At 37.6% G+C, this 27,500-nt stretch overlaps 2 protein-coding genes across 4 annotated transcripts in view; both read right to left on the bottom strand.

The window, feature by feature from the left end:
- Positions 1–22,378, bottom strand: part of LOC138028212 (otolin-1-like) — a 28,076-nt gene extending 5,698 nt beyond the window's left edge. For all 3 annotated transcript variants that reach the window (XM_068875660.1, XM_068875659.1, XM_068875661.1), the window contains exons 1-8: positions 21,910–22,378; positions 21,488–21,695; positions 5,826–5,852; positions 5,093–5,155; positions 3,816–3,851; positions 3,034–3,102; positions 1,960–2,078; positions 41–107 (exon numbers count right to left, since the gene is read on the bottom strand). In XM_068875660.1, the coding sequence (XP_068731761.1) occupies positions 41–107; positions 1,960–2,078; positions 3,034–3,102; positions 3,816–3,851; positions 5,093–5,155; positions 5,826–5,852; positions 21,488–21,695; positions 21,910–22,236 (916 nt within the window). In that variant the 5' untranslated portion in view covers positions 22,237–22,378. The remainder of the gene's footprint in view (positions 1–40; positions 108–1,959; positions 2,079–3,033; positions 3,103–3,815; positions 3,852–5,092; positions 5,156–5,825; positions 5,853–21,487; positions 21,696–21,909) is intronic.
- A 2,198-nt stretch (positions 22,379–24,576) lies between these two features.
- LOC138028215 (dynein light chain Tctex-type protein 2B-like) overlaps positions 24,577–27,500 on the bottom strand; it is a 24,745-nt gene continuing 21,821 nt past the window's right edge. The window contains exon 5 of the mRNA XM_068875664.1: positions 24,577–25,826. Coding sequence (XP_068731765.1) covers positions 25,779–25,826 — 48 coding nt within the window. The 3' untranslated portion in view covers positions 24,577–25,778. The remainder of the gene's footprint in view (positions 25,827–27,500) is intronic.

Genomic DNA, 27,500 nt, shown 5'->3' with positions numbered 1-27,500 from the left:
TGAATTCAAAATTGGACCACTCTTTGGTTTCATGCCTTACCTGATCTGGGCGAGTTTTGTGCATTTCTTGAGTGACCAGTCAAATGTGCAGAGGGTCTCTGCGCAGTCTGCAGACAAAAAAAATGTATACCTTTAACTTTCTGACAATTACATGTAAATGAATCCACAAACCAAAAAAGGAGTTCCTGGCTTTTGTGTCAAGTTGTAAGATTCCCACAATGGGCACAGGTAACAAACACATATCACTTCAAAATCAATACCCAGAAAAAAAGAGGTTACGTTACAAAACTAAAGTGTAAACACACATGTACACATTAAAGTTTCCTGTTGATTTTTTCCCAAACTAACCCCCTCCCCTCCACCGCCACATTTTTCCAAGAAGACGGCACTTCAGTACCCATGCATCTCAGAGCATAAATGACGTACAACATCATCATGGAAGTACAGCTGTAGTCGCGTATAAAAAGCTTCAACCTATCACTAATTGCAGCGGAAAGTATCTTGGTGGTTTAATAAACAGCATTCAGTCGAATAGAAAACACAAAAAGTTGTTGCAGCAGATGCAAAGGCTCTGGTATGTCTTTACAATGGCAAATCTGACAAAGGCCTGGATTCTCTTAGATACCAAAGGTACCACAAAAAGTTAGCCACCAACACTTTACAAGTTCAGCCACAGACTTTGCTCCCTACATAAGCAGCGGCATTGTATCATGGCTGTCATGTTTACTTTCAAGTCCAACAGTGGAAGGAAGGGGGTCAGTGAAACCGTGTCAACAAAGGAATGGGGGTGGAAGGCCTGCAAAGGATTGTTTTTCCCTGTCATGACCATCTACCTCCAGCTACCTGAAGCTCTCCTTTGCATAATCAGATGTAATTACTCCACAGATTTGATGATTTGTGACATATGCATCCTTCCTTACTGAAATGGTATTTGCTGAGGTGTCTCAGAGATAACTGTTCTTACCTCAGTGGAGTCAGTAAAGTCTTAACTTAATTTAATTTAATTCAACTTTATTCATTCAATTCAATGAAAGGGAAGGATAACAAAGATTATCCCCATCAAGGGTATCCTCTCACATCCGGATGTAATTTTGACTGCAAGTCGCTTTTTCTCCAGAGTACCCGGAGATAAACCGTCGAAGTCAGATTACGATCGACTGAAACTCAGCCCACACACGACCTTGGGGCTGAGAGTTGAACCTGGGTTGCAGAGGTGGAAGGCATGGTTGATAATCGCTAAGCCATTCTGACTTCCCTTTTACAAAAGAGAAGTAACTAACTGAAAACACGTTGCTTTGTATTTAGTCTCGCATTCATGCTTACCTTTAAAAACTTTGTATTATTTGTATTTATGAGAAAACTATAAGCTAAGCCGGCTACAACTTATTATTCACCTGTCATCATCATCATATCATCATATCATATATATTTATTTACCCTCGAATTTTTAAAGTAGCTTGGTGTAGCTAATATCTCCGAGCATTTACCCTGCCAACCATGATACACCACAGAAGACAGACCACAACACCGGGAACTACATGCCCTACTCTTTGCGACAAGTGTGCGGGTTCTTTTACGTCCCACAGGATTATGAACAAAGAAGGGTTGTGAGATGGGCCCTCCGGCTTATCGTCCTTATCCGAGAAGACTAGAGAGTGTAACCATTTGCAGATGTAATTACAAAGGCAGCACTTTCTCCTCAGTTATTTAAAGACCCTGAGTGTTGGTCCGGCCGGAGTTGAACTCACGACCTCCCACGTGACAGCCTGGTGCTCAACCAACTGAGCCACCAGTGCACTGGTGCGCACTGTCCATTCCCCCACTCACAAAGCCTAGGTCATGTGTTTTCATGGCAAAAAAAAAAAACAAGTAAAAAACCATGGATATTTTTCTGTTAGTTAGCTATAAAATTAGTGTTATCCTTATCATTGTTTATGAAGGTTATTCTTGAAAACTCACTTCTAATGATCCTACATCTCCTTTTTCACCCTTTGGACCTCTTTCGCCTTTTTCGCCACTTGGTCCTGGGTCACCTTTTTTACCAGCCGGGCCTCTCTTTCCTGGTAAGCCTTGTATTCCTTCACAGTAGCAGAACAGACAATGTTAGAATATGCCTTGACAAACAAGGTTAAACTATGTGTCGAACCAAATATTAATGTAGGGAAACTTAACAACCCAATTTTAGGTACTTACATAATTGGTAATCTGTACCCTAGAATTGACCATTTCACTTACCAGGCCTTTGAATAAAAGCGAAGCTGGAGTTAACCTTGCTTTGATACAAACCTCACTGCTTTCCGTTTGCAAATAGAAACTGATTAGTATTACAACAACATGATTTACAGGGCACATAAGAAAAGCAATGAGGTTGGTATCAAAGCAAAGTCCACTCCAGCCTCGCTTCTATTCAATGGCCTGGTAACTAAGCACAGAACTGTAAAACAGTCTGTTTTTAAACCTTGGAAAGGTATTTCAAAAAGTAAATTGTGAATCTCTCTCACTTAGGACAATTTTTGGTTCTTTAACACTTTAGGATGAACTTTCCAATAAATTTACAAACTGACTCATTCATAGCTTTTGTAGAAGAGTGCAGCTCTACCATTATAATTTTTTACTTTGGTTTCATCAGGACAGTGGGGGTCGCGCAACAGGGAGACGCTCCATTTAAAGTGCACCAAACCACGACACCAGGGGTCCTGAACCCCGTTCTTTGTGAACAAGGTGTAAGTAAACTTCCACGTTCCGCAAGGTTTATAAACAAGAGTTGTAATAGTCTCTATGGACAGGACTTGCCCGCCTAATCATTAATTAATTTTGCAGATATCATTGCAAAAACAGCATTTTCTCCTCTGTTTTTCTATAAAGCTCCTGAGTGAGCAACCTTTTCATTGGTTATCAAACATGTATGTGATGAAGTGGGTTGATTCACACACTGGCCAAAACCCACAAAATAAATTTACGGACCCCATAAACAAAAAAAAAAAAAAACAGTCTTTCTCTCTATCTTGCTCACACAAGGACTAGCTTCAGTACCTGTTTCTCCTCTGATCCCTTTTCCTTGTTCACCTTTAGCACCCATGTCTCCCTTGTCCCCCTTAGGGCCTGAAATTGCGAAAAAGTCATCAATAAAACCTAAAAGGGAGAAACGATCCTTGCACTTAAGTGTGAGGATCACTTCTCCCTTTCGTCAGATTTTTACGTTGTCCTCAATAACACTTCGCACATTTCCGTACAATCAGAGTAGTTAACTCACTTTACTATATACTAAAAACAGTGGATAGCGTTGAAGGCATGCTCTGATTGCCTACTCAAACTCAAAATATCCTTTGCTATTCACCCCCGAGCAACTCGCGCAGGATTTCAACAAATTTATTCAACAATCCACGAGCTGGCTCTTCTCTCAGACTGTTAAATTACATTATTAATAATTATTATTTTGCAGTTAAAGATAATTATCATTCAGATACCGTGTGCTTGATGTAATCATCCCAAATAAGATGTTCACTGATGTGAACTCCACGCAGCTTAAAGGAATAAATGAGTTAATATCATCTTTTTGTGCTACGTTATCTCACTATTTTATACTAACACAACTATTCACCTCAGTGTCGGTGGCTAGTGGTGGATATTTACCTAGCCACTTCGTGGTTCAGTAAGCCACCTCCACTTTGGGGAATAGTTGTTAAATACATCATTTTCTCAAACAACTTTACTGTTGTTCTGTTTTTTCTCTTTTTCCCATCCTATAAATACTGTGAATAAAAAAGAATGATCGAATAAGCAAAGTAACATCATAGAATACATGTCCACAATACCTTGAATTCCTTGATTGCCCTGGTTGCCATTCATACCTTCATAATGATAATGCAACCAAATATCATTATAATTGCCTTTTTGATATGCATCAGTGACAATACAAACTATCGCTCAAATTAATGCACATCATCAATTGTAAGCCACCTTAATAAAAGCCTCCACTTAACATGTTAATCAAGCATCCCCTTCATCTAAGCAACTCCTCGCTATCCCCTTCCTTAAAAGCCCACCTTAAACCGACAGCCATTGTGTGCTGTGGAACAATTTTCATGTATGAAAATTCTGCCAAAGCTGACGTTCATCCGATCAGATTGCTACGATAAGCTATTCGAGTTTCCATGACAAAAACAAACGGTCGAAAAGCCTGTCGGTTGAAGGTGGGCCTTAAAACAAATAACACTACATGGAAAGTACGTGTATGACATACAGAGCACATAGTGACACTGTCTTTCAAGATGCTCTTGTTTTCTTCTCGGAAACTATCTTTGTGAATGCACAGGTGCTTCACATCATCACTTTCGAACAAAATTTCCCAACCAATTGTCAGCTTTTTTTTGCCCTTAATACAAAGGCACTGTCATGTTAAAGATGAACATTGAAAACACAGAATAAGCAACCCCTCTTTCTGCACTAGAATTAAAAACTTGTCTCTTGCCTTAAGAAATAAGATATGAGACTCAAACACTAGTTAAAGCACTTGTAGTAAGTTGAAATAAAAGCATACATTACTGATTCAGAACTACCACTTTGAATCAGGAAACACAAAGACACACTAACTCGTTTTTAGTAAGAGCTGCAACACTTTGTATGTTGTTACTACTTACTCAACAGCAATTCACAGTATATGTATTTTCCCTTTTAAATCATGTAAATCCATTGTATATGTAACTTTTGAGATAAATAAATAAAGCTTAGAGCGGTTTTCAATTGAGTGTCGAAAGTGATTAGCAAATTGTATTGGTTTTGCATTACTTCACTCAGTGATTGGTTCAAAGTTCTCGTGCCACTTTTTCAACCAATTAGAAGTGAAACCAAAAGCAATCGTGGCTCACGCGTGCACATTTTCCCGCACTTTGTGTCGGCTACGTGTGATTACTTCGAGTTTTGATTGGTTTACTGGATTGTCTCCGTCCTTTTTGATTGGCCAAAGTAATTACTTTGGTTTCGGCTTTACGACATTTGATTGAAACTCGTTCTATTATTATATTATTGCTTTTACCTGGAATTGTACAGAGCAATAAAGAACTAAACTGTAGTGGTTTCAAACCACACTTACCAGGATGCCCTGGTTGCCCATCAGCACCTCTTGGACCACGATCTCCTTTGACACCCTTTCTCCCTGATTTAGACAATAATGAATACATAAATAAGGTCACCTATCTGAGTTCTTCAACACAATGCCCTAAAAGGTTATGTAGTTGCTGTGAATGACAAATGGCACAATTTGTACAAGAAGCGCCTAGGTACAAGACCTTATCCCCAAGGAATTCTGGTAACTCTACATGTAGAGTGGAGGTGAATTTGTGAAAACCATGGGCAAAGCACCCATTTCTGTTTTTACAGGCTTCTAAAAACTGGTCTCAAAACAAATCTTATTTTCTTGAAGAATCTCATGAAAGTTTCTGAGTGATGAAGGAGGATGGAAAGGGGAGTTCTCACAACAGCTCTGGTGATTGCTAAAAAAACAATGGGTGAAAAATACAGTATACAACAGGAACAATAAAGGCTAACCCTAAAAACAATGGAGATAAATATAGATTATAGGTATTACTAAACCATGAAACACTGAAACAGCTATTTTTTCTCAAACACTGAAACTCACATGGAAACAATGCCAATGTTCACATATTGGTCCGGTTGAGAATTTTGTGGTATCTGCAAAGAGGGTAGGCTCAATCTCCAGTCTTGTTTCGGTGTTTCGTTTCGCTGTTTACAGTTTAGTAATGCCTGAAATGCACCATCATAATCCCGTCCAATGAAATTAGAGCTTGTGGCTTTTGGTAACTTACCTCTACTGCCAGTATCCCCCTTTGCACCTGTAGAATAACAAACATCTTAGTACAGTAAACTATAAATGTTCCCTGCCAGCATAAAGCTCTCTTTTCTTTTTGCGTCAGCTGGGCTGACAAGTACAGGAAAAGACACTTCTGCCATGGGTAGAAACTCACTGTTTTTAGCATATATGGCGGTTACTTAGCGGCCGAATCCTCACATAATACTTTTAATGTTGTGCGGGCTCACTTAACAACAGTGGAATTACTGTAAAGGGACGCACAGGAGTGACAGTGGGCTCAAGTGACAGTCAGCAAACATTATGGGGTGTGCCGTTTGAAGAGTGCCATTCAAGAGGGTTGTGGACGCCGGTTGGATCAAAGTGAGTTTTGACCCATGGCTTAGGTCTGCTTTCCCAAACTTAACAGCCCAGTGAATGCTGGATTGGGACCTATGTCCTTAGTTTGTATATCTCCACATACCTATCTGTCCTCCAACCACAGTTTTTCCCTTTTTCCTAGAAAGTTAGCTTACATTTTGCCAATACTTTTTCCCCCAAGGGACTGGCTTGTTTTGAATTGTGTAAGAAAGTAATAATAAAGTTGTTGTTTTAGGAGAATACATGTAATTTGTATTTCACTTTTTATACAAAAGAGAGCTACCGGAAAGTAATTTTTCGAAATATCAACGCTTTTTTCACTTCTGCACAATTTAAAACCAAAACTATTTCATCCAATAGCCCACTGTAATCAAAGAGTTCACATTAATGCGTGGTTGGCCCAAGAAAAAACAACAGACAACTGAGCCAAAAATAGAAAATGAACAATATTACATAACTGGCAATGTCTGAGAGGCTGAGCAGTGTGAACTTAACAAATATTAATTTGACACAGCTGAGCATTTTCCCATGTTTGAATGTCTGTGACATTTACAAAAAATTGTCAGATGGGAAAATTCAAGAGACAATGTCACAGGCATGTAGGCGATGGAGATTGATGACTTTGAAAATGCTAAAAAAACCAGAGGCGCACACTTGGAACTATGGGATACTTAAGCTCCAATGCCATGAGATTGCATCTCAACACAGTGTCCATTTGATTGTAGGGGGTTTCCTAATGCACAACCAAGCATTAATCAGGGCAACCAGATTTACAGCTTTAGTTGCCTGGCTTTGGAAACAGGGACACCCTGGAACCTTTATTTCTTTAATTTCGAGCACTGGATAAATCACAAACAGATCAATAAGATAGCTAATTTCACACAGAGATTAACTCTTAAGGGGAAATTACATAATATCTTGGACAGACAAAAATCTTTAATTCTATTTTCTTACGGAAAAAATGACAACCTTAGAGCAACAATTAAAGTAAGGATTTTTGTAATAACTAGTCAGACAGATTAATCCTTTATGTCAGACAGATTAAGCCCACTTACTAACAGATAAGCCCAAAAGAACATCTTCAAAAAACAAACTCAACCCAAAGAAACCATCAAAACTACACAAATACCAGTCATCTTCCCTCAGTTTTCACAATGTAATCTTATTGTCCCCAAAAATGTGACATAACTGCATCTAATTTTGGGGGTTACTTTTCCCTTTGCAGCCATCAACCAAAAACAACAGATCTACCGATCTTAGACCAGAATGAACTAAATCTAAAAATGCAGCCTTTTTTGGAAAACGGAAAATTAAAAAGAGCCAATCTGATGGTCTTGCACTGAATGTTACATGAGAAATGAAAAAAAAATTGACTTTTAAAAACAAAGCAATCATCGCAATCTGTGGGAATTTAACTGTTATTTTAAAAAGGTCATTTACAGATTAACCCACGGTATATCAAGTATCAGAGATGCCTTGGACCCCAATGGACTCTGAAGACAAAAAGCACATTGCAAGTACCAGAAAAACTACAAGTTAGAGTTTAATAATAATAAAGTATTCTCGTTTGTCTCACGATGTGGTCACTTGTGATGTAGATCATGACATTTGGACTGCATACTGCTAGTCTTCATCAGGTGATGAGGTCCACTGGTTAGGCCTCACCTTTTAAGCAGGATGCTTGATTGTTACAATTTTGGTAAGGGTGAGTAGTAAAGTCCACCGACCTGAGCCTGGATGTTCAAAAGCCGATTAACGCTAATCCCAGATTAAAAATTAATCAAGGAGTTTATTTCGCTACTCCCAAAAACTGTTCAAGCAAGGCTGATATTCCACAAACCTTACATTAGAAGAAGTCAATCTTGAAAAACAAAAACAAGCAAAAGAAACTTTTACAAAAAAAGTTGAAAGAATGAAACCAAAGTTTACGCTAATCCTGGATTAAGTTAATTGGCTTTCAAACAACCGGGCCCAGAAGACCAACAACATAACTATTTAAACTGGTATCTCATCAACACAAAATAAATCTTTTACCTTCCATAACTCCCCATCCCTAACCCTAGTACAGTGTGCAAATAATTATGAAAAGAATGCATTCAATAAAAGAAGAAAACAATATCATGTGGGGAAAAAAAGGAATTGGTCTGGTCATGTCTGATGTGCAAGGAAGGGGGAATGTTTTTTAAAAACCAAAAACAGGAGGGCCCTACTGTACATCCATAGACCTGCCCCCATTAGATATAATTTGAGACAAGACATTGGTATTAAATTACTATAAAGCTTCCACTGTGAGCTAACACTGTAGGGTATTGAAAATCCTAGTATCTTGATCTTTTCACCCTCTCAGGGGACCAAGAGTAACAAGTCTGAAACAGTATCTTTGAACCATGAGATAATGGCAGGAAAAGGGTGATGAAAAATGATTATGTCAAGGGGTATCACTGTTCCATAATCATTATTGAATAATGGACTAAGTCTAACAAACAAACTTAAATGTACAGACTTAGACCTTGTAGATGTTAGGCCAGGTTTCAAGCTACAAGGAGTAGCTGAGAAAAAAACCGAAATTTTAACAAATCAATGTACACTGTACACTAAAACAGAAACGTTTTATCCATCTTAAGTAAAATTAATATTACTAACATTCCACTGGGGAGATTATCCTGTGGGATTAAAAGCAATGAAACTGTTTTCAAAAGGTATGCTTCAGCTGATTAGTTGGCAGGGTCTGTGCTTTCTCAATATCACTGATTTTTGTCAAGAAAAAAAAAATTATTTGTAACACAACAAAATACATTTATACAATGGATAAATTAAGGACGTTCGTGCCAATTGTTTCTGCGCATCCTTACTGCGCACGCAAATGCACACGCCACGTTATACACGAGCGCGCGCGCTAAGTAATAAAATGAGAAATGATAGGGCAAAAGGCCATTGCTATAGCTTTGCCTGGATTTAACGGTCTTGGACGTTCGGTGACCCCTATTTTTCTTTCCAGAAACGGATTTTATTTACATTTCTCTCCACGTTGTCCAAAAATGAACAAAAAATCAATGTGGGAAGTTAAAAAATTTCAAGATTTCTGCTCACGGGACATCAAATCCTGCCATCTTGCGGCTGCAAGGCGCGTGAAACTGTGGTCTAAATGCGAACTTGATCTTTAAGGAACCTCACCAGTTGACTAAATTCACTTAATAAGTCCACTTAAATAATATTTGGCAGAGAAGATTTCACTTCAAAGATTTGATTGCAATATATTTGGGTTTACAGACACTGGTCTTATTCGCTAACGAAGCCCGATTTTGTCACATTTTGGGTGTTTTCCGGGCATGTTCTCTCCAAAACGAAGTCAGTGACCCCCCATTTTTTTTACATTTCTGACATAACTAACTCATCATCTTACAGTGGTAAAAGTTTCAGAAAAAAATCATTGTTGAAAAATTTTCGCGCGAACGTCCTTAAACGAATATCAATACTGTAAATTACCAGCAATACAGCAAACTATACAAAAAGCACAAGCTATCAATTAAAAAAAGGAATAGTAATTAAGACGAAGAGTGTTAGTCAATGATAGTTGGAAACAGTAATACATGCCTTCCATCAGACACTACAAGTACAGGAGATTATTAAGAATTGCTGATGAGGTTAAATTAAAAGTCATCAGACAAATTTTCTACCATCACGTTTGCAAAACTCTTTTCCAAAGTTACCTTGGAAATGTAACACCTCGTACAAAGCAAAATGTCAAATATAATTTTGTAATTTGGGTTAACGGGTGAGAGACAAAAAAATTATTTTATAAGTATGACAAAAATGCTTGATTTCTTGACCTTTCAAAGTAAAAGTTTTCAACACACAAATGAAGAGATCAGAAATCTGGTAAAGTGAAATAACAAATGTTTTGGCATAAACGTTTTTCCACTCAAGACAAGGGCGAAATAAATCCCTATTGTAATATACCGTATCTTATCAGAATCTTTCACACTTTAATATTAGATAGAGTCAGCTTTATCAAGGCAAATTCGCAATGTATTCTCCTTTACTATTTATAACATCAAGCCTGCATGGTTAACTTTTAGCTAATGGAACAATCTTGGTTTTGACTTAAACAGGAAATGCTTGTACATAATTTGATAAAAACAATAATTAACTGATGAGATATCTTCAAATGTTTTTAAAGTTCAAGGCAAAGGTTTAACCTCATGGTTGTTCTAGAACATCAGAAGAATAAAGTAACGACACACACAGACTTTGGTTCAAATGCATTGCAAAATGGAACACAATGCATATTTGTGCATTGCTGTCTTACATTACCTATTGTGAGTTTTTAAAGTTAGTTCAATTTCTTCAAGAAGCGGATAGAGCCAAATGCTTTGAAATGCTTTGAAAAATAGGGCCAGATGTTTAAACCAGATTGCAAAATCTGTCCAGTGAAATGAAAACAACTCTCAAATATCCTCTCAACAATCCAACCTCTATGACAATGTCTTCAACATCTAAGAAAAAAAAAGTCGACCTTTTCAGGAAACAATCATCCAGACAATTGTTCATTTTGTAATCTTCACCACCTGAAGTGGTGTGGTGATATAAAAGAGTACCATATCAGAACCGCCTCTAATTTTTGCTCTCATATCTGCAGAACTAATAAAATTATGACAAGCAGTTTACCATTCTCCTTCAAGGCTTAAGTCCGGAATTCTCTGCTGATTGCTATCACTTGTTCTGAGTGGCTCCTCTCTTTCCAGAAAAGAATGCTTGCATTTTTAATCAACCATTACATTGTACACCTAACTCTCTTTAATTTCATCCACTTTACTCCTTTCACGTATCTGTTAACTCATATTGTATTAACTCATTTACCGGTAAATCATCTACAGAGTCATTTTGTCCCTGGGATACTCCTCATAAAAGTCTTGTGGTTTCTGAACGTTTCATCCACTTCATTTGTTTACATAAGTGTTTGTATATACAATTATTTATTTGGAAAATTTGAAATAAATAAATAAACATATACAAGTTAGTTTATTGTCTTACATTCAACCAGCCATTGGCAAATTTCTTCATGCACTGTGAAACTGGACGTGACTACCATCAATTCTTTAACTGAGCTGACAACAAATCTGGGATATGGTTTCAGCTACTATATAAAATCATAGCATTACTGTACATCCCAACCATAAACCCTTGTAAGGTAAACCATGGAGTGAGCATTAAATTGGTTTAACTTCTATGACTCAAGCAATATCTCCAGAGTTCGTAGAGTTGATGGAAGACAATGGCATGTTCTAAGATATTGAAACTGTTTCTTTATCACTATTTGAATTGATAGACCACTGACATGTTCTTTTTTTCAATTAATACACACTTAGGAGGCTTTTCATTTGACAGAACCAACCGGCCAGGCCGGGCATTTGGGAGACTAACTCTACAATCCCTTCAAATTAACACACTTCGAGGATGATATATAATCCTTCAGAAGAATGCGACAGATTATCATGGAAGTGTTCCTTCAAATTGTTGTATTTTCTTTGCAAACTGACGGGTCTGGCGACAAGTTCTGTCATGTGGAAAGCGCCCTTAGATTTCAAAGTTCATAGCCGGGCACATGATGATTAACCAAAAATAAAAAATAGACAACATTTTAAGAATTTGAAAAACCTATTAAAAAATAAGAAACTATTGACGTTTTGATGCTCTCTGACGTCATTAACAAAATAAGATATTAGGAATTATCTCACACATAAAGATATTGTCTCTTGTATTGATAGTGATATCAGACAACAGTGAAACAACATCTGCTTCCAATTTTTAAACAATTTATTCTTTTGATGATTAAAATAATTCTGAGCAATATTATATTGCATTTTCTTAAACTGAAATGTTTCAAGAAGGAACTTTTTTCTCATTACCATTAGAACCTATGGAATGTTACATTTCCGAGCAGATGCTTTAACCCTTTCACTCCCAATAGTGCCACTCATAGATTTTACTCTGTCGAACACCAGACAATTTTACTCGTCAATGGGGAACCCCACAGGGCTGAAAGGGTTAACAACAGCTAGATTCACTCAAAAACTATGTCCCCATTAACCCTTTCACTCCCAATAGTGCCACTTATAGATTTTACTGTCTAACGCCAGACGATTTTACTCGTCAATGGGGAACACCACGGGCTGAGGGTTAAACCTTTGTAATAAAGTATGTAACTAACAATTTAAGTGTTTTACGTTCATTATTTAGATCTATTTTAAGGCAAATAGTTAAAAGCAATAATTATTTTCAAACTTTTCAAAGCACTTGACAGCTACCTTGTCTGGACAAAAGTTACTAAAAATTACACGTAACATCAAGGAAGTTTTGCCACAGTTTTGGCTACTGCAGCATTCATACAGAAAAATAGCAACCATGCATTTTTTCCTAGGCATTTAAAAAAAAAAAAAGGGTCTGTTCATTTGGGGTAATCTGATTCATCATTGCCATCACAGAGCACCAAAGGAACAGGGTTTTGGTTTAGCAATCAATAGCAGCAACAGAAAGTTTCCAAAAAAACAAACACCAATTAGCACATTCTAATACAGTAAAACCCCTTGAGAAAGAACCTATTCTAAAGAACCTGTTAGCATAAAATTTGATAATTAGACCCCCGTCTAAACAAGAACCTGTTGACCCTAAAATTTGAAACAGGTTATTATTTTTTAAGGGATAGGGAAAACCTCGCTGCTTCACAGGGGACGAAAGCTGAATACCACTTTATTCTACTATCTACAATGCAACTTTTTTTGTTGTTGAGAAAATGAGAACCTATTTAAGAACCTAGACAGCCTACATTTCTTTCAATTACCATTTGCGTTACAAGTATGAACCTATTTAGGCTAAATTTCATATAATAATTATTCACTATTACAAAAGAACATGCTACATTCACTTTGTACAACTCAATTGAGTTAACCTCAAAGTTTTTCACTTTATGAGCAGGTCCTCGAACTCAATCACCTGGAATAGCAGTTTGGAAGCATGTTTAATACAAAGACTGGAAGCAACAGCTTTGAGGAAGGGACTGACTGAATTAGGAAGGCAACAGGTCAATAATTATTATGGAAAAGTGAGTGTAAGGATTCCCTAGCAGCACTGTATGGTTCATGTTTGATCCCAGAGCAGAGCACCTTTGCCAGATGTAATTAACTGAATGAAAGTCAATTTTGACAGGGCAAGAAAGAGAAACAGTTCATTTGTACTGTACAATATAGCACATATGTTACAACGAAGTTACAATCATTATACCAAGACAAAGAGAAAGATGTAAATCCAGTAACTGGTCACACAAAATAACAGATATACCCAAAGACGACCCTCAAGGCAGATAGAGATTAACTGATCAACCTTTGTACCATTGCAGAGGTGGGAAGCACTCACGAGAGTCGCTATGACAGTCTCACTCATTAAGGAGTAAAGTATGGAGTACAATGTATTCCCAGATGTTCAATCACCTGGGCATATAGGATAAAACAGAAGGAACACTGCACCTTCCTGGCATCCCCTCCCCAAAACGTTTCATTTTTGGCTCTAAAGCCTGGTTTACACTGCAACATACCCGCAAGCATAAAAAAATTTCACACTTGTCAGATAAGCATAAGAGAAGTGATATACACAAGTGCAGTTGGCTCCAGAAAAAAATTCGCTGGAGAATGGGCCAAGCCACATTTCAAAATGGCAGACAAAGACGAAATTATCCCCCTTCTGCTGCTGCTACGTAGAAAGACCACGACGATGTTGGAAACAAGAGAGAGAAGGAGAAAACAGAAAGAGGTCCTGTTGGGTAAGGGATATTTTCTGAAAGACGAAAGAACAAGGAGACTTTCATAATCTGGCACGAGAACTGCAACATCTATCCAGCAAAGATTGTTTTATTCATATTCTTGAAATCATCTGACGATTTGCCGTAAAAGCAGGGATAGCTGTGAATCACCCCAGCAAGGTTCTTGTAAAAATAGTACCTTCGGACGCCATCTTAGACACTATTAAATTGAATACCCACTGGCATCAAAACAGCAGACACCTCCGTCTTATGCTTATGTTTACGTTGCACCCGGCTTTCTCTTATGCTTATGTCACAGTGTAAACAACAACAACGTTTATTACAAACAATACTAGTTACAATGAAAAGTTTGTCCACCCAAATTTAGCAAGGCTAATCGAGTTGGGTGGAGCAAAGATAAGATAGTTAAATAATATATTTACAATGACAAAGATTACGAAAGGAAATAATTATTACTTGAGACAAGACAATTTACTGCATTTTGAGGCCAAATATGGGGTTGCTCTGCTAAACCAAACAATATTGTTCAAATAAAGTTCCAACACAAATGCCAGAACAAATTAAACCTTTTGATGTCACTGGGCTTACTCAGTGTATCAAAAGCTATCCACAAGCTGGTAGTAAATTCTAAAAAAAATCACTGGGTAACTAAAGAAAAACAGATTCCCTTAGGAGTAAAACCTAATGTATGAACCTAAACATATAGAATCATAGATGAAAATCTACACACAAATTTGTTTAAAATATGCACTCTGCCTCTTGAACTACAAGAAACAGGTTGGAGACAGGGCGTTAAACTAGGTTTGCACAACAATCCTCCTCATAATTATACTGCTGAGACTTGAATGTCAAGTGGAAGCATTTTATCTACATGCTAAGGCTTGCTGTTTCCCTCTGCCAGTACACCAAGATTAAGCAATAAGTTGTTAATTAAGCAGGAGCCAAACAATAATCAACAATACAGAAGGAGATGGCAAGTTTTAGCCCTGTGAGGGCAGAAATCACTAATTTGCATAGATGCCAAGTCTCCAGCTCTCCAGCCAAGCAAGCAAAATCTCCAGCTGAGCTTGGGTTAACAAATATATAATTATTGTTCCACAAACGTAAACCTGTTCATGATCTGCGAAATCGACGAGAAATCAGCGGCAAATTGACGAGACATCAAGAAATTCTAGACCCCAGAGCCCTTTTCTTCTCACTGCTCGTGTTTGTTTGCCCGAAGTGACATGGTAAAAATGTGTCATTAAATCAACTCAGAATGCAGGAAAAGTGATCTAGGAGAACTCAGATTTAAAAATTTTCCCTTGGGGGGGTGGGGGAGGGGAGGGCATCCCCCCGGACTCCCCTCGAAAAATTTGCGCCTTTGTTGCTCGCTAGGATTAGGCGCTCCATTAAATCTCCAGCGAGCCTCTCCCTACAACTTGGCATCTATGAATTTATCACCATGTGATGACAGAAGCAATGCTCACAAAAAACCCAACTACTCCTGACAGGATTTGATTTAAATGGATCTGTTTGTTAGCTTCTTCAGTAACAGCCCAAGTATTAAATTCATTTTAATTTAACACTGAATGAAAATTTATTTTATTTATTGTCATTATTTTATACACAGGCATCTAAACATAGGCAAATAAATCTAAGCTTGAAACACGTCTTGATTTTTAATAAGAAGACAGTGAGAATGTTCTACCACTAAACTACAAAAGTCTCTGGGGCCAGGCCAATAGAGTATTCTTAGCTTTACAGAATTTAGAATTTACATTCATAAACCATGGAGTTTCTTTCCATAGATAGCATTGGTTCAGAGATACAGCTTAATTTTTGGGTTTAGTTGTGCAAAGTGCTTTACGACTCAAATTTCAGTAAAGAGGTCTTTTCATTTTTGAGGTGTAGAGTCAGGCCCGAGTAAGAGGCTTAGTTGGCTCTGATAACAGCGTTAATTCAAATGTGTTTTGGATATTTCCTGAATTAAGCAGCTTATAAAACAACACCGATTTATTGACATTCTGGCTGCTCTCTATTTTTACAGCTTGATACGTGACCCTAAGAAAGTAACCTGAAGCAGATGAATGCACCAATGCAAAAACAACAACAACAAAAGAAACAATGTGGAGAATTTATCAGTAAAAAGGCAAGGATGACCAGAGGCCACAACACAGAATAAATATTAATGACTGTGCAAAATTAATAGCTACAATAGCATGAAAGCTGTTCAATTATTTTTTCACACACTGAAATGCTACAAAAGACAGGTACCGTATGACACAAGTTGACACAAGGTGAATATAATAAAAGCAAACATACTTTCTTAGAAACAGAACTAGTAAAAGATTAGTTCTAAATCTGAAAATTAAATGACCTGCGGAAAAGGTCATGACATCCAATAACAAACTTCCCTACCCAAAAGGCCGGCATGATGATACCTTACATAACGAAAGAAATGCAAAAAATCTGAAACATGATCAAAAATCCAGGAGATCAAATTAACTAGTGTAGGTGTGTCTATTGTTACTTGGGAGTGAAAGAGGGGTGTCGTGGGCGTAAGCATAAAAGTCCACAGGAAATTATAAAGGATGGTTTGGGACAAGTGCATTGATGCCAGAGGTTTAAAGAGGGAATGGGTAATTAAACAAAAGGGTTAGCAAAACCTTGACATCTTTTTCTTCATCTTAAGACAAATCTTGCTTGAGATTAGCCTGTTTCTCACACTTCAACAACATTCCCAAAACTGCTACTAAGCCACAAAGTAGGAAAAAATTTACATGAAAAATAAACCCAGTTTACATGAAAAATAAACCCAGTTTACATGAAAAGCCCAATTGCCCAAAACTTCGAACTTACTGAAGCCAGGGACATAGTTTTCTACTTCTGTTCTGCCAAACACAGGACTGTTATTCTTGTATCATTGCTAGGATGCAATTTCCCTTTACAACAGAGTGAAAGCCACCCAAAGAAAGAGGACTTTGACCCCCTTACAGAAAATGATGCAATGCTATTTACAATTCCCCATAAAATATTTTTATCAATGAAATAACAAGAGAACAAAAAAATACATCGCTACAGAACTGCTCATATTCTCTCAAAGCTTAGTAATGTATTCTTTACAACAAATAAGGCAATCTTTATAAACCATTTTGAAGATGAAATTTGCTCAAACAACGATAAACTTACGCAATTTACACTACCTCTTCAACAGATGTACATGTTTGTATGCAGTAAAGGGAATTAGCCTGCATGTGCAGTATTATTTGGGTTTAAAAAAAAAATGGTTTAAAAATGAGGTGAGTTCATTTAAATAACCCCATACAATGATTCTTATTCTTTCCACACTGTTGCAAGGTAACAGCATTTAAATTTGCAACATTACCACAAATTCACACTATCTCTGATTAACATCTATACCAGAAAATTAAGTGCTGTTTTAGAAAAATGTTCTTTTCTTTCAACCTGAGAATTATTTGCCTTCTTAAACATGTAGATACATGTGCATAAAATAATGATGAAAATTTACTAGCTGAAAAAATAAAATTAGAAAGAGAGCACTAATGCAGTGTTTTATTGGTGAATGCTATAAATAAATCAGTTCAAATCAAACCAAATCTTGGTTCTAAATTAAAGAGAGAAGAAAACTAACGAGCCTAAAGATAAAACCTCTTGGAGCTGGGTAGAGACGCAACAAACTTGACTGACCCAGTGAAGCCAAGTTCAGAGAACAAAACCTACAGGCAAGATTGACAGAAGTGCTCAAACAACAACAGCCACATTTTCTTCACAGATACATGTGAATCCCCAAAAATGCAACCACATATAATGACGCAATAATGTCGGCCCAGCTGAACTAGCGCCCGTCATCCACTGACTGGTTCGTTCAGTAGATTGAGCATCTATGTCTACTACACCATAGGCCATCAGCTCAAACTCCATCCTGAACAACTCCAGGGTTTTAAGTAAATGTAACAAAGGAGAAAGTACTACATTTGAAATTTAGTCTTCAATTGGTATGACTATCAAGTCTTCTCAGATAATGAGTATAAACTGTTGGCCCCATCTCACAGCCCTTAGTCATAAAAGATTGGGAAGTTTGCAAATAGTGGGGAGCAGAGATCTAAGTGAGGTAGTGTGGTTTGGCCTAAGATGACAACACCCCTAAGGGACCCCAAGTCCTATTGCATGTCACCTTGCACCTCTGTGCATTGGGAAACCAAAGAGATTGATTAAGGTGTAGGATAACTGACATCACAAAGGATAGTGAGTGAGTGTGAGTGATAACTATCTAATATTTACAAGAAAGGACACAAAAACAGAATAATAAGCAGCAGATTTAAATTAGTCAATGGAAAACCAAAATATTAACTGAAACAGCTGGGAAATTTTAATTTTCATTGTTGAATGCAATCGCTACTTTAAGTGTTTCTGTGTTCTCTTCTGCTGTCTTACACTGGTCAATAGCTAAATGGCACACAATAAAATGATTCAGTTCTTCATGAGTTGAGAGAAAGAGACAGTTGGTCTGTCTCCCCACTGATGAAAACTGATTTTGCTGATTTTAAACAATTTCATGCTAAAATTGGTACACTTGTTCCCAGTGTTTCATTATTTTGCCGGCCTAAACTACAAAAACCATGAGCCAAATATAAAAAAATATGATCAATATTTCAGTTTTAGGACACATGTTGCATTCACAGTTTTCAGTTTTCAGTTGTCATCAAAGGTGAAATCTAAATCCCTTGTCGCTTCCCAATAATCACTCTGTGCAAAAACCAAGAGAGGGAAAAGTTTCCACAACTTTATCAACCTAAATTACAAATCATGGTATTGAAACAGTTCAATGCTCAGCTCAGTATTTTTGGCACACATCAGGAAGTAGTCATCTTTAGAAAATCATTCAGACAATACTAATGACATATTAGACTTCCTGTATTTGAAACCAGGAACTATTGCAGGAAACCATTATGACCATAGCAAATTTCAAGAAGGTTAGAAGGCAGTGGAAGTGTTCGATTTTCCTTAGGAAAACAGCCCTGAGATACACAATGAGCCTTTGAGAAAATTATAAACAACTCTTTCATCGATAGCTTTTTAATTTGTATGCAAATTTACTATTATCATCTTGCACTTATTTGTGATAAATGACACAGAAAGAATTTTTTTATCATCTTGTCATATCTTGTGTCTCTGTTTATTCTCTCCAGCAAGCCAAGCAATAATTATTGAACACAAATGCAGAATTGATCCATTCTCAAAACTACGTGCATTTTACAAAAATGAACACAATGTGGAATATCATTCCACGATCTCACATTCCACTTTAAAAGAATGGTTTTGCATTGCATAAAATTAATTATCAGAGCTTTTCTCCCCAAGGTATCTCAGCAATTCTGGAATTTAATATTTCTTTCTAGACTGAATTCAATCTTTTTTGAAAAACATGCCAAGAATAAGAAGGGACAACCTTATGCAACAAAAGTTAGCTAAGTATTTGTGGCATTTTGATTTGAGGAGAAGTCACGAGAGCATGAAAAGTTATGCAATCTTCTTTTAGCTTGAGCACATGTACAACAAATTACAAAAAGTATAACATTTTAATTGAATTTGTAGAATGCTGCATTACTAACATAACTTACCACGAAAGATATGGAAATAATTCATATTCACGTCTTGTTTGAAGTTAGGACTTAAAGACACTCTATATGATTAACACAAGGTACAATTCATCCCAAATGTGCACATAATGTCATAAAATGTTCCTTTCGAATTCAGCAAGGAGTGTATTGAATTTATTAACAAGACATGTGAGTAAAAGGATAATAAAAAGACCCACTGAGGTCACGTGAACCACAACCTTTTAGCAAATAAAAGTTTATATGCCATTTGATGAAAGATGAGGGAACTGCAAATAACATGAAAATATTACAAAACGTAAAAATGTAGTAAAGCCTTGCTGATTCAAGCATGCTCAAAGAATTCATGTAAATATATTCCTTGCCTGTCAGCCCCCAAAAACCTTTTTTTATTACCACAACAAAAATGCAAATTATGGTAACGTAAATAGCAAGACTCCCAAATTATTTGCAACGTTAATCCGTCTTTCCAGTATTTCAAACAATTTTAATGCTAATATTGATTGTCTAAATCATTCTTGTTTCCTCTGAGTTAGTAAATGTATATAAATTATATATATGGACGTTAACAAGTAACTTAACGTGTGGACATTTAATATCAGTCTATGAAAATAATCTCCATGACATATTCAAGTTTCCAATTCACCACCAGTAAAAAGAATTGCCACTTAATTATCAACACGTTTGTTTTTTGACCTTCAAATAAACTGATTATCTCCGATTGAATCTTAATGGTGTGATTTTAGAGATAATAAAATGATAGAGATGTATGTACGCTAATAAAAAAAACTTTTATGGCAGCACACCTGTCATTTTGCAAGGATGGCAAAGATACAAAGTGGGTAGAGTAGGAGTGGTGGAGGCGTTGACGCCAAAAAAAGAGAAGAAACGAATTACTGACAAGAAGAATCTCGAACGCTGAGATACAGACAGGGGCCATTTCCTTAAAGAAAAAAAAACTAGTCACGAGGTGGCATCTAACGAAATGTTGACTTCGCAGGATTTCATCAGTCGCTAACTTACTGACTGGATTGTATGCGGTTGGAAAGGAATCGAGTGTCGTAAAATTTGTACTTGTTAACGATTAGCAATTGACTGCAACACAGCCTTGTTAATTATTTATTCTGTGTGAAAACAATTCACCGTAAAAATACACAATGACCGATAAATGTTCTTTCCAGAACGAAAGCGTTAAAATCTAAATATGCCCGGTCTGTCAAGAACGAGACGGATTCAAGAACAGATGCAAGCTTTTGCGTAAAGGAATTCTTGCTGCTATTTCGTTCAACCAACACGAGTAAAATTTGGATTCTCCGCACCGGATCCAAAAACATTTCCATTCACGTGCCTCTTTGAGCGACACCTTCAAGTATATCGTACGGATCATTGGTTAATAAGCCGCTAGTTTGAATTATGAATGAAAAAGCTTTCACAAAAATTTTAACAAGGGGTGGTCAACACATCATGCTCCCAGCCACAAATGAACAATACATTATTGAATAGACATCGGTTCTACTCCAGTAAACTTTATAGTAAATAAAGGAGTTGAGGATTTTGATAAAAGGTGATTCACAGATACTATTTTAGTGGCGTGATCTCTTTGTTCGTAATCGACTTCATTTTGGCTCGCGACCGAATGAAATCTTAATGGCAACTAAGTTAGTCGCCTTGGTGTGTAACAAGGATGTCAACGAAGCAGAAACCTGGAACACGGAATATTTCATTCATTCGTCATTCATCCGGTCTGATTTTTGAAGTTATGCACTTCGAGTCTGAAAAGCAGTAGAATCGATAAAACGACTGAAGACAACACAATGTTTCTGGTATAAACTTGTTTGGACTTTTAACCTGATAAGAACTTACCTTTGCAAGAAGTCGGGCAATCTTGTCCATGTGCCGTTCTTCCACGTAGTTCATTTAGTAAATCTTGCCTATGGTCTTCGAAGCTCTTTCGGAACTGGCGTTTCACGTACTCTCTAATATGTTTAGGAACTTTTTTCTTCTCCTTGGAAGGTTGAGTAGGCTGCGTATGCGAGGTACTTCTCTTTGAAATGTGCAATGATGGCATGCTCTGTAAGAACGCAAAAAATATATATATTTCTTGAAAGTCATTCTGTCCTATTACAAACGTCAAAAAGTTGAGCCCTCTCTCGAGTGTAAATGAAATCATACGACACAATCACCGCGTTATAATTGAAATGTAGCCTGCTCATTTGATTTCGAGTATTTGCAGATATTATATATTGTTACGTTCGGTTTCGTTCTAAATGCGAAATCCCACGTACCTGTATTAGTTGTGGTCGCCCGGTAACATTCACTGCAGACGCCCCAAAAGTTGAATTTGTTTTGGGAAGCATGACAATTCCTTCTTTACCGTGTCTACTTCGATCCACAATCACTGCAGGCGATTCGAGTTTCGCTACACGAGTTTGTACATTATCCAGTCGCAAAAATACTAGCACAAAAAGTACCACAAATATAATATTAAACAAAAATGAAACAGCCAGAAATGTGTGCACATTCAGCGTGGATCTCCTGTAGCAAGAACATGGTCTGTTCAGAGAGTACTTTGGGATCGAACGATTGATGTCGTCGTCTGTGGACCTCTCCATTCGCGGAGATTATAAAACCACGTGTAAGCTATTGTCGTATTTTTCCACTTCACAACATCCCTGCTGAATATACAGTCTTCCATGCGAATTCACCCGCATGCAAAATTCCTGCGACCCACGTTCGCGCTCGCGAACCAAACTTCCTCTCTGTGTTAGAGACTGTCCTCAAAATTAAGCCCTGGTACCAGTAACAAAGCCAGCGATCGTAAACGCGCCAAAATTCTGTTGAAAACAATGGTGCCGAGAGTGTACGTCACCTCGCCTGGAGAAGACACGTGTGAGGATACAGCAAAACAACTCGGACTGACAACATTGCGCTGTTCAGCCAATCATAGCACGCGCTGGGCGGATAATGATCTCATATAAATATCCGCTGATTGGTGGAAAACAATGGGCATGATACACTTCGCACTCCTGGGCCAATGGCATTGTTGGTTGTGTGGCGATAGGAAACACTTAAACGGTTTATTTAATTGATCAATTGTCATTCAAATCCACAGTTTTCTTGTGGACAACCGGGCACTGCTAACCTCAGTGCGTGGTAAAACCGGGGTAAAACTCCCGCTTCCAAAGAGTTGTGAAGGAATGCGAATGATTTTCAACGAAACGCGCACCTTGTTTTTGCACCCTTCGACTCATCCTTAATAGAACTGGAAATCGATACCGGGTCTAATCATTTTGAGGTATAAAAACTATGGCCTTTGCCTTGACCTCAGTGAAGCAGCAAAAACAGTTGGATAGATGCCAGTAAAGCACATGGAATTTATTAGCCAGACCCCCAAATTATTAAAGTAGCGTAACAGTGCTGTGTTTTGTCGGCTTGAGCGTCACGAGTGTCGAAGTCATTTTCTGTGAAGGTGACATAGCAATGACAGCTAGGGCGTTTACCAAAAGATTTTCGCCCCCGATGCTACAACGTAGACTGAATAAACACTAAAAACTAGGCTAGATAAACAGGAAACGCTCAATCAAGAGTTTTACAGAGACATGACACGATTCTTTGTCATTCTTTTGAACTCCGTGTCACTCACTATTTGTAGAAAAAATTCCTCGAGCGTTGCGCTGAGTGTGAGGTGAAAAGTACTATTTTTGGACCAAACCTTGACTGAATATCACGCTTCAAAAAAATATATATCGGCGTTCCCTCACCACGGTCGAACATATTTCTGATCTTAAGCTGCCGGATCGGAAGTTTGTATTGTGTAGTTCCGACCTTCTCCAGTATCGCTCAATGACAGAAAGTGTGGACACTTTTGAACAACTGTTCAATTCGCACGCGTTTAACGCGAACCACACGCACGATTTGAGTTTGTTAAACTATTGAAGTGTGCAGAAAAAAAAAAAGATAGATAAGTTCTAAAAACACCAGGCCAGTTTACAGTTTTCACCTCAAAGGGAATTAATTTAGCTCCAAAACATGCCCAGGAGAAGATCAGGTCAATGGAATAAACAGCAATAACACAAGGAAAATTAATGGTAAAATATTTTTTACGAAAAAAACAAAAAACAAAACAAGAAACACACACACAATGGCAACTTCTGTAACTAGCGGAATGATCAAACACTTCAAAATTGCGGAAACCATTGACGTGACTTGGTAAACGAGTAATTACTCCAAAGACCACTTTTTGACAGTAACTCACTCAATATCTGTTCGATTTGATGCCCGGCTTCTAGAGCAAGGCAGAGAGACTTTCCCGCACAAAAAAAAACTACCTTTTGCGAGACAGAGAAAGAACTTGTACACTTATGAAGAAATCCAAAATTACCAATCTTCAATCCTCTGATGGTCTGTCGATCCTGATTTATGATCAAACCGTACTCCGTCAGTAAGATTATTTGGAGTAATAAATAAACAGTGGAGAGTTCAAACAACGTTCGTAATGCGAAAAAAGCTGCTGAAGTTAACCTTAGTCGTCTCCTCGAGTGTTAACAGGTTTAGAATAATAAGAATGTTCCGAGCCATTCCCCCTGAAAGACTGTAATTAAAATACTAGTATCTGAGCGTAAAATGTATGAATTCAGATCTTTGCGTCTTTGATATGATATTATGCCCTGATTGCCTTATTTACCTAGACCAAAAAGTAAAAATATTGGATTCGTGATGTCTGGAAATTTTATTGGCATAGATCATGGCGAGTAAAAGCCGGTTATTAAGCAGCTGTTAATCCCTTCAGAGATATCTGGATATCACAGTTTCCCAGGGCCGTGACAATGCACGGACAACAAACTGATGCCCATGCAACGCGCTTGGAATCCAACCAACTGGAACACGAATTTCGGAGCCAAACCGGAACAATATTTAACAAACGTTAAAATTGCAAAACTGGGCCCAAGAAATAACACAAACAAGGCTTTAATTGTCATATACACACTACAAATCTCGCCAATAAGCCTGCGTCCTTCTTGCATGCAGATATATTTGCTTGATCACGAAACGCTTCGAAAAAAACAATACGGATAATAATTGCCAGGTTATGAATTGTATTAGCTTTTCCGATGATTGTCTAATCTAAATATCAGTAAACTTCCGTCTTTTTTAGTTGCAGACATGACGAAAAAGCGCTTTGTTAACCTCAATATCAATAAGCCCTCAATTCTTAAGACTTCTCAAGACAAAACAGTTCGTTTTCATTTATGTCCGCGACAAACTTAAGTACAAGAGACAGATAAAATAATGGACATAGAGAACCGCTCCACCGGCTTACAATTCTATTGTATTGCTTTGTTTCCTCCAAAAACCGTTTACACAAATCCATATTGTAACCCAAAAATGACTTTGTTAGGTTATTTATATCACAACCCCGAATTTTGTCTGGACGAAGATACCAAAGCTGAGAAAGGAACACCCACGCTTTATTACCCCTAAAAAGTCATCTTCGCAACTTCCGGTGAAAACAACGCACAGCCCAAAAACGTCTGTCCGGATAAAAATTCAAAGATAAGGTGATGAAGGTGGATTTATGTTTTAGATACAGTACAAAGCACAACATTCTACGCTTTAGGGAATATGCACTACTTTATCCGTAGAAATCGGACTAACGAAAACAAAACTTGACTGTATTCAAAGCTATATTAGCTGGATCCGTGAATTTAACGCTTTTAATCCTTTGATCAATCAAGTACTTACAGCAGTTAATCTTTTAAGAAAGTAAACTGTATTCCCCAAAAAGTTAGAGATGTGGCAAAGCTGACAAAGCATTGAAACACTGCCAGCTGACATTTGACTCGGCCATTCTGAAAACCTTTCTTGTTATTTCTAAAAGCCAAATTGTCCAATAACTTCGCCTGGGAAATTACTGAACAGCAATGTTGCAAAATGACTCGTCTTATGCCTCGCACCGAATCTGTTCGGCTTTCATTCTCCAACACTCGATCACATAGCCACGCCTAAGAGCATTTGAAAACATCGGTAAACCAACATTTTTCCCTGTTGAAGACTAAAATAATAATTTTTGCTCAGAAGTAGTTTTTGGGCGTCAAAATGGTTTGATATTTGCCTGGGACTGAAGAAGATTGAGACGCCAATGAACTGCGCGTGTTCAGTAATAAAACACACCATAGGCTGCCACCACGCAAAACAGCGTCTCCTATAAGGAAAAAGGACATTTTGATGTCAAAAACTGCTCTTTTTATCAAGTGGTTTAACTGTAAGCTATTTGCTCGTCTGCCTAGTCTTCACTACCTGTCAAATCTGTATCTTTGTATATAGGTACTTTGTGATCGGACGAGAACCTGGTAACCACGCCGATCCTCGATAAGGGCAGACACTTGCGAGATTCACACTGCAGCTGAATTTCCTCTATCGGTACTAGTAAATCGTTTGTATTGAGGAACTCGGTTATAAAGAGCCGGTGTCCAGCGCTATCACAGTCATAGGTTTGAGTCTCTTAGTCAGGATTTTATGAAGCCCTTTTTATTGACTTCATACTCGGCAACGGTTTTCATAACAAGCACACAGACCAGTTGGCTCAGTCGAGAGAACACTGAACCTTTGTGCGGTCGCTGAACAGTTCAAACCACGGTCGGACCAACACTCAGAGTCTTAAAAGAGATAAGGCGAGAAAGTGCTTCCCTTGCATTTTCATCTGCAAATGGTAAGACTTTCAAGTCTTCTTGGATGACGACTTTAAACCAGTAGGCCCCGTTTCGACTTGAAAGACTAGTGATCAACGAGACCGAATGAATATTGCCAACAGTTGGAAGTAAACTGAGGGGTCCATGTGCTAAAATTGCTAAATCTGGTAAACCTATTGTCAGAAAGATCATATAAAAAAGGGCATGCATATAAAGGGAAACCTGGTGTCCACTGGGTCAGATGTATTCTTTATACCCAGAAAAATACATAGAAATATCACTGTAGAAGAGGTGTCGTAAGATGATACTCATTTTGGTACTGGGTTTTCCGTCGAAATGTAAAAATAAGCGTTTTTTTTTTTAACCGTAATTCTTCGAGGGAAGCATTGCTTTCTCTAAATCAAAACGAAATGTTAAAGTGCGTTCGATTGACCCTATTCCGGAATAAGAATAAGTGGAATGTTGATTTAAAACGGTATTTCTGGCGTTTTGAAGCAACAAGGATAATAAAGATATGTTTCAAATAGCATTTTAACAGTTGTTTGAAAATTTCAATATGAATCTCCGTAAAAACGAAGGATTTCAAACTTCTATTCCATGTATTCCTATTCTGGAATATGGCCAATCGAACGCACCCTTAATAACAAATAATACTGTACTTGTCTTAAATAAAGCGTGTAGTATTTTCGAAGGATTTGATTGTCGTTTATAAATATAACGAAGAGACTACGAAAAGCATACGAATTCTACACAAGATCAAAAGCCGTATCGAAGTTTCGTCCATGATCAACCAATCAGAAGATTACACGAAACCTCAACTTCACAAAAGATTCTCGAAGAAAAATGTCAACCAATATAAGACCGCAAGTTGTCTTGTGTGCGTTGTAACTCTTCCGAGAAAACAACAGAAACGTCGAGGAAATAATTTCGAGATCTGTCATAGCAAGAGTGACTCTTGGTCACCATTCTTACAGACAACTTAAAAGACAATGGAACAAATTTTCATGTTCATTCTAACAAGCGCGTGCAATGTTGAAAAATAACGTAAATTCTTGGGCGCGAGGGACGCGACTGCCGCGCGTGAACACCGAAATCTCCGCGCCACGGCGAGAAAGTGAGTTGCTCAGACGTGATTGAGGGTACAACCAAACAAGCATATTGAATTTCCCTATTATTTGAAGCTTGCG

This window comes from Montipora capricornis, chromosome 13 (assembly GCF_036669925.1).
Source record: "Montipora capricornis isolate CH-2021 chromosome 13, ASM3666992v2, whole genome shotgun sequence".
NCBI lineage: Eukaryota > Metazoa > Cnidaria > Anthozoa > Scleractinia > Acroporidae > Montipora > Montipora capricornis.
Note: the sequence above shows the minus strand (reverse complement) of the source record. Positions and strands in the feature narration are given on the sequence as shown.